Raw genomic sequence first — 13,741 nt, forward strand, 5'->3', positions numbered from 1 at the left:
CTTCTAGTTCTATCCCGTATCTTTGTAGTGGCTCGCTTAGGCCTTTAATGACAAGCTCTTGGTCACATTCGATCTTGGCTACCTTGGTGCTGTGGGTTTTGTCTAGCGCAGCGGTGATGTCCAAGATTGCTCTGGTGAGTGTGCTTGCTTGCCTGTTGGGTAGTATTTTTGTCCATGCGTAACCGCTATATCTATCGACCAGGATCATTACCGATTTGTAGATTTAATGACCTTGGAAATCATGGAAGTCTACAGCCAGTCTTTGGAACGGGCGTTCCGGGTTGGCGCGGCGACTGTGGCTGGGCTGGGATATGCCTTTGCTGAGGGCGCAATCCGAGCAGATTCCTCCTTCTGTTCCGCACGCTAGGCATGAGCATTGGCTTTCGTCCACTCTGTGTGTGAAGGTTACTCCATTGGATGCCAGTGGTAGGTAGCCTTTTGTGGGTCTCGGCGCTGGGGTGTCCTATGCGTCGGTTCCAGGTCTTGGGAGCGGACTTGGATGAGAATCTGGAGGTTGTTGGATGGAAGATGTTTGGGGCGGCGGAGCGTTTTGGTATCAAACTTGTGGTCGGCGCGGATGATTCCTTTGGCGGCTTGTTGGTGTTGTTCTGGATTTGCTTGTGTTGGAAGAGTGGGTCTGGATTCCTTTGGCGGCTTGTTGGTGTTGTTCTGGATTTGCTTGTGTTGGAAGAGTGGGTCTGGAGTCATTTGTAGCACGCTTGGGATGACTCGGGCGTTCTCGTGTGTTTCCTTTAAATGGAGGGTGTGTTGTTCTTGGCCCTTTGGAGTAGCGGCCAGATAGTATAGCGACTTAGATTTTATGACGTCGCATATTGGCTCCATTATGTCGTGTAGAAGCAGGCGGTTTCCTTTCGTATCCCAGAGAATCCCTCTGTCTTCCAACCTGCCGTAAGACACCACATTACACGGGAAGGTTGGCGCGAGTGCGACATCGTGAAGTTTTAGATCCTTCCAGACACCCCCGGAGGTTTTGAGGGTAACCATACCTGCGCCTTTTACTGCAATGTTTTCTCCCCCTGTTATGATTTGACTGGTGGCGTTTTGATTCAAGGTGGAGAAGTGCTGTGTACTGTTGAAAACGTGCCTTCCCGCCCCGCTGTCCAGCAGGCGTACGCGAGAGATCTGTCTGGTCGCTGCTTCGACTGCATCCGCTGCGTCCTGCGTGCGCATGGAGTCTAGGGTGATAGGGGCGGCCATTAAGCACGCCGAGGTCTCGCACACTGTGGTGTCGGTCATCATAGAGTCTATGACCATGCTGATTGGGTAGCTTCCTTGGAATTTTGTGGGCCCCGGTGACCCGGCGGGAGCTGTCGTCGGGGTTTCCTTGCCATCTTCCTACGCAGAGACGTTGTAGTATTCTGCTGGGTCTTGTGTGGCGGCCTTGGGGTTTTCGGCTCGCCTCTCCTTGTGGAAGCCTCCGTTCCTCATTACTTCCTGGAGTGTGCGGTTGACGGTGGAGTGGGGAATTGATTTGGCAGCTTTTATGCGTTGCGACACTGTAGAGTTTGGTCTCCAGTGAGACGGTCGTGTCGCTTTGTTGAAGTACCAGCATTTGTGGGCCGAATGTCTCCCACTGCAAAGGCCACAAGTTATCTGGGATTTGGGGTTGGGGTGGCTGTGGGAGAGACCGGCTTCGGTCGCGGATCGTTTGTTCGCTGTCTTGGTGTCCTGGGCATACATCACGACTTCTGACGATACTCCGCCGCTGCTGATCGCCATTATAGTTTTGAGGTTCGCGGCGACGTCGTCGACGGTTAGCGTACCGTCTGCAATTTTGTGGGCTATGGCGACGGTGTAGTTAGCTGACCAGGTGGGTAGGACTCTGTCTAGTCCGAGTTTGAGGTCCTTGAACCAGATGCTGGGAGTGGCCATTTGGGGTACAGAGTGCTCCTGGCACAGGTGCATTGTTGTTACCCATGCCGTGACCCATTCTTTCATAGCGCCGGATCTGGGGAACTGTGTCATTGACTCCATGGCTTCTGTGTATTTTTGGGCCACGACTTGCGCCATAGTGCTGTGTGTAACGTCAAGATCCTTTCGCAGGGCGTCGTAAACATGTGCCAGGTCTTGTAATCTCATTGTGATCATGCGCAGAGAGGGGGATATTTGTTCGTTTAGCCATATGCGAACGGTGCGAGTTGCTTGGGTTTGTCTGTTGTATTCCTCAGTTTGCGTGTCCGCCTGTGTTCTCTTTAGACTGAGTTTGGTGGCTCTTGCTGAGGCGCAGAAGGTGTATCTTTCTAGGTGTTTGTTGTATTCATCCCAGGACACAGGTCGCCCTGTTTGTTGACCATGGATTGTGGTACCTGGGTTTTCCTCTTGGACGTAGATGTTTGGCATGATGTATTCTGGCGGAAGGTCATTTAGGTTGATAGGGAGGGGCCTGGTTTTCCATGGGATGCGCCCGTTTGTCTTGATATTGTCCCAGATGTCTTAGTCTTGGGCGATGAGGGAGAGGGCCAGTTCGAAATCGGGCCAGTCGTTCGCAGATGCGAGAGAGGCATTCGTATGTAGGGAGCTTATATTAAGTTATAAGTGATAAGTGTTTTTTTTTTTGGAAAGGAAAAGAGTTTTGATTAGAAAATCGTTAGAGGTTGAGACTCTTAATTGTCGAAGCGTACAAACTACCACTGCGACAAAAAGACGAACGCTCATTTGGACTTGCTTACTTTAGTAGGGCTTCTATCTTCCATTATGTATGCTGGACTCTCTTTTGGCCACTGTGCTGTACGCTAACTGGATAACTTGGCCTCTTTTGTAGTGATCCTAACAGCGATAGTTTGACACAAGGCTCCACATGGGATAGGGAAATTGGAGATCAGAGCAACGCTATGTAGAACTTAACCCTCAATATATAATATACGCATATTACCACATGACATCATCTGGCATGGTTTTTTGTCATAGGGTAATATGTGCAAAGTCTATGTATTGAGGGTAAAATTCTACTCAGCGTTACTCCAATCTCCGATTTGGCTATCCCATGTGGCTCAAGGCTCCACATGGGAGTATAGTTGTTCCGGCGGCGCCCCGCATAGTGGGCTTTTTGTTGTTGTTGTTTATTTCAACGTCGTGTGCCAGGATTCGCTGGTCGCATGGGCGTCACAGGCGGCTCCATCACGGGGTGTAGAATTACCAGAGATGCAAATGTCCCCTCAACGCACATTGACTCTGGTATTATCTAAATTCCTCAAGCGGAGTTTCACAAACCTACCTAGCTCCGTTAATCCATCACTCCGTACATACCCTTCATCCATATCCGATAAAAACTTGTTGATGTATTCCCCTGCAGCCGAAAGATGAAGAATATGTGCAATAGCGCGATGTATTGCTAGAAGCCTACTCGAAGGCGGATCAATGTTGCGATCAGGGCTCAGGAGGAGCGTACGAGTGACCGGAAGGCCACCCAGTAGGGCGTGTTGGAACGTTTCGATCCTGTAAGTATGTGGCTGAGAGTCGGTGACCGGAGTGAAAAATATCTCAAACTCTCCAAACAGGGCGTGATAGTCATGGGTGAGAGATAATGTATTGAAAGGCCGGTCAATTTCTACACCTTCAATCAAATGCGCGACACCAATATCAAACAAGTTGAGAATCGCAAGGGCAGCTTGTCGCGACTTGATTCAAAACCTAGGTCAGTCCCATAACTTCAACATAACAACTCTAGGGAGACATACTTCTGCATTCGCTTGAGGCCGGACAAGAGAATGTGGTATAATATGCGCGACTTCAAGTATTGCGTATGGACCAGACAGCTCGTTTCCGTCGTCATCTTTGGCATTTAGTCCGCCGTCACGATTTAAGCGCTTCCTGGCCTCGTGGAGATCAAAAGCATGCGATACTACGCATCTATGGTGGTCACGGACAAGAGAGGTACCTCGCAAGGCTGCAATACGGGCCGGAGTCGTGGTAAATTCTTGATCACGTCCTTGAACCATGAGAACTGCCGAATGATAAGCCGGCGATGGCTTAGGGGTCTGAAACGTCGCAGCCCTAACTATACCAGGAACGTTTCAGTAATTTTGAACATTCCACTGTAGATACAAGCAACATAATGACATACGAGGTAAGAAGAAATTATCCATGAGGTACTCTGCGAAGCCGAACACGTCGGATCGCAACTGTTCCATTCTGTCGTCGACCTCTTCCAAATCATCTAGTGGCATTTGAATGGATCGGAAAAAGGCCTGTAGGAACAAGTCTCGAGACTCATCGGAAAGGGCATATTCGTACGTGAGCCGGATCAGCCGAGGGCGATTGTAGGTGTCATCAGCTTGGGGGACTTCTCCGGCAGTGTCGAAATAGCCGAGGATTTGGTAGAATCTCTGGCGTGCAAGACTTCGCTGGCTGGCAGATAATATATGTGTGGGGGAGAAATCTAGGATACCCTCGAGAGACACCTGGTGTCGGTGATGGGACATTGTTTCAACTTGATCAAGGCCTGGGGAGATTAAAAAATGTTTTGGGGTGAGGGTGAATATATCAGTGAATCGTTACTTATTCTCATGTTCAAGCTAGGTTCCATCTTCTCCCTCTCTCCCTCTCCTTGCCTTTGTATCTGTTGCGAGGCGCTCAGGGTTACCCAGTCACGTGGTCTCGGACACATAACTAACATATGCCAAATGATTGGTGAACCCCTCTCTTCAATGTGACTCATGGAGTGGGTCTAGCTGAACCTAGCTCGTACCTATATAAAGGGTACAAGCAGGTACTTAGATGATGTGGACTTTGAGGTTTTCCCTCTATCGCGATTTTGTTAGCTTTAGTTTTATTTGCTTATAATACATATTTTCATCAACTTCTACAGTATCCCAGGTCGTGGGAACTATGGGTCTCCATGTGCGCGTGCTCTAGGGTCACGTGCCATTATGTACCCTGACTGTACTCTTACGCCAACTCGACAAAATCGGGTTACTACAACGTATGTAAGTTCCAAAAGGCAGTGAATGGAGTTGTTAGCGTGGATTGGAGGACTCGCTGTTGTCCTTCACAGAAGTTTCTTCTGGATCGTCACGAGTTCAAAGAGTAATTAAGTCAATGATCCCAACATGGAAGAATAATATGATCGATGAATTACAAGTCCATAGCTACATACGCCAGATAGAGAGAAAGAGCTATTCTTTATATTCAAAATCCTTGTGATCAAACCTCAGTCCAAGAGGTAGCCCATATGTCTTCCGATGCGGAAGGCAAACTTCCATTGCTAGCATAAGAGATAATTGCTGATACTTTATGCTGATGACAGGTGGTGTCTGTGACCGTGTCACGATGGAGGTGAAAGGCAAAACTTACAAGGAGATGATGATGGCACATTCATTTGCCCCGTGTCAGACGTGAGTTGAAGTTTTGTCACGGTGTTGGAGACAACGGAGATGGGATTGTGAGGCAACCCCAAGTTGGGAGGTTCAAGGGTTTGCACTCGCAATACATCAACACGCCCTTTTGGATCCAATGTCGGTGTCCTGGTCAATGAGACCTAACAGTTGCAGAAAAGTCCGATACTTCTGAAAATCCAGAGCCTTGGCGAGTCCATCTGCGGTCATGTCTTGGGTGTTCACATGTTTAGATTTGATCCAACCTGTCTGCACAGCTTCATGAATGAAGTGGTACGCCGCATCGAGATGTAAACTCCGTTTATTGAGAGTAGGACGACTCATATTGGCGATGGCATTGGTGCTGTTGCACATCAAAGTAAGAGGTCTTTGAAGGTCAGACACCTGTCGAGTGTGAGGAAGGTTGGCTAACAGTTGGCGTATAAAGTGCCCTTCTTTAGCTGCGATCTTGGCAGCCAAATATTATGCATCAGCCGTGGAGCCCGCCTGTATACTCTGTTTCACCGTTCGCCATGATATGGGAGACCCAGCCAACTTGAAGAGGTACCCGGAGGTGCTCTTATAGTCAAGGTGATCTCCGAAAGCAGCATCCGTATAGGCTTCTAAACCCTAATCTGCAGAAGCAGAATAACAGATTCCTTGTTTCATGGTAGACCGGAGATATCTAAGCACGCCTGTTGCAGCTACAAGATGTACTGAAGTCGGCCTGTGGCTATATTGAGCAAGATAGCTCGTAGCTAAAGTGATATCCGGCCGGGTCATGCAAGACAGCCACCCTAAAGGGCCTACAATTTGTAGATACAGGGCGATGTCTTCAGGACCAAGAAGAGGACTGTTATTGGAGGGTGAAGAAATGACGCGGAAAGTAGAGCTGGTCATAGGAACTAAGCGTGCTTTCATAGGGAGATGTGCCATATCAAAACGGTCAATGACATCCATGATGTATTGGGTCTGAAGAATGCTAATCTGGCCGGGTTTGGCCGTGAACTGCATTCCTAGATAAGTAGACGCGGGGTCCAGACCCTTCATTGAGTATACATCGTGGATGCGAGAGTATATCTGAGCAAGACACTCAGTGTCAGGACCTATGATCATCATGTCGTCAACATGAAGCATGATGATGCAGCCAGGAGCCAGAAAGATACCAAGGTCAACATCCAAAGAGTAAAAACCAATGGAGAATAAGAGTTTCTCCAGAGCTTCAAACCAACGTCTGGGGGCATGTCTGAGTCCGTAAAGAGCGCGACACAATTTACCCACCATTTCACCGCCAAAACTTGTCCTTGCTCCTGAAACCATCAAGTATACGAACAAAGATATTTTATTCTGGAAGAAGTTTTCCGTGAAGAAAAGCGGTGTTGACATCAGCTTGAAAGACATTCCAGTTGTTGATAGCAGCAAGTGCCAATACACTTCGCAAGGAAGTAGCACTGGCGACAGCCGAGAACGTCTCATACTCAGTTAGATCTTAGGAGTTCCCGTAGACAACCCATCTAGCCTTATAACGTGCAAGTTTACCGTTTACATATTTGGTTTTGAAGACCCATCTAGATGGAAGAATGGGTTCGCCCTTCAAAGAGAATACCAACTTAAACGTGGAAATAGAGTTATGCACCTTCATTTCCTCTTCACAAGCAAGTTGCCATTCTGCTGCGGCAGAAGTTCTCATTGCTTGACGGTAAGTGGAAGGATCCACATCGGTGGTGAAGAGGGCATAAAGATAGGCATCATCACTCATTTCCTGGTCAACATCATTGCTTTGATTGGACAGAGCAACCTCTTGCAATTGGCGTTCTATCATGGCTTGGGAAGAATCTTCTTGTGGCTGTTGGACAGTTGTTGCCAGTCTGGAATCTGTCAAGCCAGAAGATACTCCTGGCCTGGAGAGTACTTCTCCCACACCTTCATAGACAGTGTTAAAGGTGGGAGGAGGCCTGTTTGCAGCAGAGATGGCAACAGTTGCAGCCTCATTTGCTTGATTGACAGACTAGTGCGTCGAGGGAGCAGAGTTGGAAACATATTGGTGTGCTTATATAGCAGCCCTTGCGGCTTGTGTAGCATTCTCATTTGCGCCCAGTGCCAGACGAGCAGCATTGTTCGTAAGATCCAGCAATTCTTTCGCCGTGAAAGCCATGCGTTCGGCCTCATGCGGAGTATTCGAGATTTGCTGAACAGCTTGTGCAGCCCTGGTAACAGCTCGTTGTGTATTCCTTGTGTTTCTTGATTGCCTGTGTCGACGGGCTTCCTCAATAGACATACCGGCATCTATCTCGGCTCTATTTCTTCTGAATTGCGGAGCTTTCCTTGTTGGCCGAACTTGTGGCTCATGTGTGGAATCAAGGATATCATCCACGTCCATAGCAGACTCATCGCTAGGATGAGAAGCTTCGATAGGAACAGAAGGTAGAGGAGTAGCAGAAACTGGAACAGGAACTGGGGCTGATGTGACAATAGGGACTTGAGCAGCAAAAGGTGCTGAGAAAATGGTAGGCATAGTAGCAACAGCAGGTGCTGGAGGAGAAGAAATGGTGTAACCGAAGCCCGTGTTCGGAGGAATATGGTTCTCTGCCGAATCACTTGTAGGTGGCGTGACAATATTAGAGTCCTGAAATTCAGAACACTGAGCGGAATCGACACTGGAAGATGTGTAATATGGTTAGTCTAGTAGTCTGAGTTTGGAGTATGGATCTCGCTAGATGTAGTGTTAAATAGTATTCAACAAATGGTATAGTAGAAATAGAATGTGTGGAACTAACGCTCTCAAGCTAGGTAGTTATCTCGTAAAACGCAAACTTCAACTTGAGTTCCAAAGGGAGTCAAGTTGCTTCTGGTTAAGCAACCACGGATTAATGCATAAGACGCTCCTTAGCATTTAATCCCCATAGTTGACTTTAAAGTCAGACTGAGCTGCCAGGTCAGGGTTATAACCCTCTGGTTAATAATCCGACCTGATAAATGTAAACATTCTTACATTCACCCTTTCTTTGAAAGAACCGAGCCTGGTTCTATTGGGCTGAGCAGGGTAAAATAATTCTTGATGTCTGTTTTTTCCTGGCCGATTTTGGCCTTTGCCTCCCCTTTTTGGGGAACGTGTCCTCATGTTGTTGTTTTGTTTGGGTCTTTTGAGAACGATCTCTGATCTCTTTAGGCCCTATACAGTCTTCCCTCCTACAACCCTCGAGGGGGGGGGACCTTTGAGGTCGGCCTCCCCCCCCCCCCCCCCCCGAGCCTTTGCTGAGAGTCTCATGAGGACAGCAACACGATCCCAATGCTGCTGCCATTCTTGTTTTTTTCAACACGACAACGAGCTGCAAAGCCCGAGTCCGCTTTCTCCCAACTTTGAGGGATTTCCTCGCCGCCGACTCGCCCCCTTTTCACGACACCCTCCTCGCGATCGCCGGCCCTTCATCGCCGCCACACCCAACAACTCGTAGATCCCTCCTCACAACTCGAGATTGTCTTTTCAAAGGTTCAAACGGGCTATCACCTTCTTTTCTTTCTTTGTACTTGTGTTTCTTGCTGCCCAGAGTAGAGCGTGGACCACTGGTTCTTCGGGGCTTGGGGATGGTGCGCCATCCCGAACATACAGAAGCTATGCGGCGTGTCGAGCGGAGGACTTTAAGTTTCTGTCCGTTACCTAATCCGGCATCGTGTGATCTTGGTGATTTTGGTAGACGTTAAATATAGTCAAATCAAGTCAAGACTTTTGGCCCTGTAAATCTTGGTTCGTCGTTGTTTTTAGTTCGGTAGCTAACTCTATTGATCCTTTTCTCCGCATGTTCTTCGCAAGTCGTCTGAACTTGGGCTAGTTGTGGAGTAATTTCCCGGACGAGCTTTTGCTACTCTCGATCCTCTTGTGTTGTTGCATGGGTTTCCCGTGCTATGCATCCGCGGATGTTTCCCTTGGTCTTTGTTGGTGGTCTTTTGTGTTTTGGAGCGTTCATTTTTTTGATACGCTTCAAACGATTTCAATTCCATCAAGTCATTTCTGAAAGAGCAAGGCGTCCCCTGCATTTCTCAAAGCTTTCTGGTTTATTGAAGCGACCAATGTGGGTCTCGTTATGGAGTTTGTGGAGAGTTTTTGTGTGAATCGTATATGTAACCGTATTCCACGCCACTTTTCCAAAGTGTACTCCAGCTATGTTTTCGTCCATCCCTAAGGATGGTATTCCCTGGCCGAACGCGCACACCTGCCTCTCGCTCAACTTTCAAAAAAAACATCACCACTTACACATTGGATGTTTCATCGCATCGTAACGCTCGCAAAAATAAGTCAAATCTTGCCAGAAATCGAGGCCATTCTAAGCCATGCAGTATCTTTTACAGAAAAAAGAATCCAGAAATCTCTATTGCAAAAATGGCGCGTCAATTCGTGGTCTTAAATACGTCTTCATATCGCGCCTTCATTGCATCTGTCAAGCCAGAGGAAAGAAATTGCCATATCGGCTGTTCCCTGATACTGAAGAGAGTACTTTAGTTGGATACATTGATTTATACGGTAGCTAAAACTATCCTCTGCCAAAGGAAATCATCATATCCTTTGTCAACAACATCCTGAAATCGTGATGTTCTTCAGACAACCAAGAGCCCCCCCCATCCTCAGTAAGAACTGTGTCATTCGATTTCTCGCTCGCAAAAAGTACAAAGCTCTATGCCAAAAGACTCTTGATGCGAAAATAAAAAAGTAGAAAGAGTAGATATCATCAATAAATGGTTCCTTGGTCTTCAAGAATTCATCTTGAAGTACGGTATCGTCGACGCAGATATCTGGAATGTTGACGGGACGGGATTTCAGTTGGGCATGGGAAACAACCAAATGCAGGTCACGAAGCAGCCAAAACTCGTACAAAGAACAGCTTTTGAGAACTAAGAGACTGCTAACGTGACCGAAAGTGCGTCCGTCGCTGGAGATATCAAACTATCGCGTTTACCCACTTCAACAGGAGAAACCTGCCCTCTACACTGAATGAGTTGAACATTATCTGAACAAGAAATAAGCGACAAAACCGTGACGTAGTTACGACAAGTTTTCTCATAACCTTCACCTTGGGTAAGGAATTGCATTGAATGCTGAAGATGCGCGTAATATAGTCGACAACATCGGGCTGAATGAAGCAGAGCGCGCGGCCAAGGCGCATGAGAGGGCCTTGAAGAAAGCAGAGAGACTGGAAAGTAAGGAGGCTAAGTTGCGAGAAAGGCAGGCTCGTTGGGAAACTAGAGAGCAGGCGCAGAGGGTCTGAGAAGAATAAAATGTCTAAAGTTGTTTGTTGTTGATATATTACCAAAAAACGGCGTCTTGATGTTTTTGCAAATGTGGTTTTTAAAAGTTCAGCGAGAGGCAGGTATGCGCGTTCGGCCAGGGAATACCATCCTTAGGGATGGACGAAAACATAGCTGGAGTACACTTTGGAAAAGTGGCGTGGAATACGGTTATTGCAAATATATCCAGATTTGTTGAATAAAGAAAACTGTATCACTATCTAAGATGTCCCTTCAAGTATCTTCAGGAAGGGACATTCCAACCCTACTTATACTTTCGCCACAGGAGGGATATCACTAGCGTGAAACCCTAGCATCTTCCGTTCCCCACTCTCAGGTACTTAATAGTACCTAGTTGTGGCCTCCGTCGTTTCACAGTGAGCTCTATATTTCAACAAGATCTAAGATTTACACCGTCTTCCGCTCTTACCCCTCTCTTGTATGGGTTATTAGGCGGAAGGGTTTTTCCTGCAGTGCTTAGTCAGGATATTGTGCCCCTGATTTGGACACCATGAACCCATCAGATTTTAGGTAGCACAAAGATCAAGCGCGGCGCAGTTCACTACTGTGTAACAACAAACTGCATCGTCACTTCTTCAAGAGCATCCAATTCGTTGCCATTGTTTGCTACAACAGTCTGGTAAATAATACCTTTACATTGGGTTATTTTTGCCTCAGCTTGCCTGTTTGTGATCACATATTCCCTCTTTTGAAAGCTCCAAAGCGTCGTCTGTCAAAAATCAACTGCATGATACATTGAGTTGTCCTGAATCAATAACTTGGAGTTCAAGTGTGTTTGATTACAACAGAAGATAGAATCTTTCGCCTATCTAAATCGGCTCGGGACTTCAAGCGAAATTTACCACGAACAACATGAGCTTGGATTATGTCTGGATACGATACGGTGCGGCAAAACTATGGCAACTATTTCAAATGCAAGTGACTATAGCTAAAAGATTGCTCGATGTGATCAATGGGCGGGCAAGGTGCTCTAATGTTGGTTTTGATCTCCTTCAACTGCTTCAGATATAATAGCACTTCAAATGGTTGGCCAATCAGGTTGTGCCTTTTGAACCGAAGACATTATGCACCAGTCTGTTTTAGCTGATCGCTGTTGTTGAATCAAGGTTAACTGGCTGAAGGATTATGTGATAAAGCAGAATATACCCGTTTAACGGGATGTGATAACGCTTACAAGCATATAATTGCATGAATGCATTCAAATTCAAATACGCATCATACTTGTGTCGAAGTGTTATGGACTACCCGCAAGCTTGCAACGCAATGTAGTGTCTTCAGAGTAGATCGAGCAGACTCAAAGTAGAGTCATTATCTTCAATAGACTACAACAGCTTCAAGCTTAGCCCGCTGCTTTCAAGGCAGATTGGCCAACTGGTCAACAACTTGTTTGCAAGATCAAGTCAGTATCGTGATATTTGGTTTAGCATTTTCACTCCAACTCAGACACTGCAAATTCAGCAGGCTCAATATCTTCACAGTCAATGCATTCAGTATCTTGATGTTTAATTATGTAACCCCGTTATTAGCTCAGCGCAGTTTCACTATGTTCAACTCAGTACTTTCACAATCAATTCAACAGCTTTAAAATAAAATAAATGCATCGGCTTTAGGGTAGATGTAATGAAGCAGTTTCAAGACAGTTTTAGCGGAGATATAATGGAATGTGATGCAGGAAGTTTAGTTAATGTGAATTCGAAGAACATTGTTGTGGCGGAGTAGCTAGAAAGACATGGTATTCGCCATGTTCAAAATAAGGCCTGACGCTTTGAGAGCCCATGATTTCCTTGAGTAGTAGGTTATCTAGAATACGGACAATTGGGCTAACCATAACGGTACTTTATGAGTTAAACGGTACCAAAGCTGGAGGGCGAGAGCTTGCATGAGTCTCGGGTTTCCATTTCGCGACCAGGTCAGCATTGACCATTGAAGGGGAAGCGCTATTGGTGTCAACCACTGCGATTACAGGGCAAGTTTTGTTAATCACTGCATCTAACTCAATCGACATGTTCACTACAGATTTATTTAATGCCTCCCATTCCTTCGCGGCGGCCTTGGTATCCTTGGAAACTATATCGGGCCTCTGACCACGAATTTGGGCAGAGGCAGCTAGTGTTCAAAAATCCTCGTCAGCCCTCTGGTATTTAGTATTGCCCGTCGTCTTAGTCTTCAAGCAGTGGCGGGACTGGCTGCCTACGAGGAGGGCGGGCACGCTCGTAAGGGCAGTCAGGAGACTTATGAGCGCTAGTACCACAACGAAGGCAGAGTCCCCTAGTTCTTCTAGACTAGATCTCTTCCCTAGATACCCACTTTGCACGCCGGGGAGTGCTTTTGCGGGAGGCAAAAGTCCGGTCAATCTCGTCGAGCCTATTCCAGGTGTTCAAAACTTGCTCCGCGTACTCTTCATGTGTAGGAGGGTCTCGGAATCCAACAAGAGCACCCATTACATCGCGGGGGAGAGTATAGCGGAGGGTGGTGATGCGCCATCTGTGGTCTCACTCCTGACAGCCGCCGACTTTCATCAGTCGAGAGACACGGGCCAGGTGCTCAGAGGCAGAACCACCTTGATATCTGAGGTTGCATAGCTCGTAGAGTGCACGAGCAGGCGCTGAGGGGTCCTTAAAGCAGCCATCCAAGAATTTCAGAAACGTGGGAACGTCCTCTTTTGATGCGTCAGTGAGCATTTGGCGGAGATATGGCTCCACCCTGATGAGAGCGTTTCCGGACAGCAGGGTGTAGCAGTGCAGGATGAAGGAACCAGTACATTGGAACTGTGCACTGCCGTAGCGGTTTTTGTCCACGACATAGACCCGGAAATCTTCGTAGAGATCAGGGTTTGAATGGTCATATCGAGGTGGGAGTGGGACAGCTGGAGTCTGGGCGGGGGGAGAAGGGTCAGAAGCCCGGGGGGCACCGTTTTCGACGTCCACAGCAGGCTCGTGCAAGATTTCTGGAGGAGCGCTGGTTCCTTGGAAGTTATGGTTGATGGACTCTAAAAACAAATAATAATAATAATAATAATAATAATTGTGGTTGATTGAGAAATCGCGGCCCAGGGATCTGAAGAAATTCGGGGGCCATCCCTGAATTGTGGAGTGGGTGGGTCAGTG

The 13,741-nt window shown here is 47.2% G+C and overlaps 2 protein-coding genes across 2 annotated transcripts; both read right to left on the reverse strand.

Moving 5' to 3' along the window:
• Positions 1-405: 405 nt before the first annotated feature.
• Positions 406-843, reverse strand: BROUX77_007060 (uncharacterized protein; the record flags this gene model as incomplete). Its single annotated transcript, XM_073752114.1, has 1 exon — positions 406-843. One exon carries the CDS (start codon positions 841-843, stop codon positions 406-408), a length of 438 nt encoding a protein of 145 aa, XP_073602471.1.
• Positions 844-1,356: 513 nt separating this feature from the next.
• Positions 1,357-2,109, reverse strand: BROUX77_007061 (uncharacterized protein; the record flags this gene model as incomplete). The annotated part of the gene is made up of 1 exon (XM_073752115.1): positions 1,357-2,109. One exon carries the CDS (start codon positions 2,107-2,109, stop codon positions 1,357-1,359), a length of 753 nt encoding a protein of 250 aa, XP_073602472.1.
• Between the last annotated feature and the right edge of the window lie 11,632 nt (positions 2,110-13,741).

Source organism: Berkeleyomyces rouxiae (assembly GCF_048999995.1).
Source record: "Berkeleyomyces rouxiae strain 22BRR77 chromosome Unknown BrBRR77_ptg000011l, whole genome shotgun sequence".
Classification (NCBI taxonomy): domain Eukaryota; kingdom Fungi; phylum Ascomycota; class Sordariomycetes; order Microascales; family Ceratocystidaceae; genus Berkeleyomyces; species Berkeleyomyces rouxiae.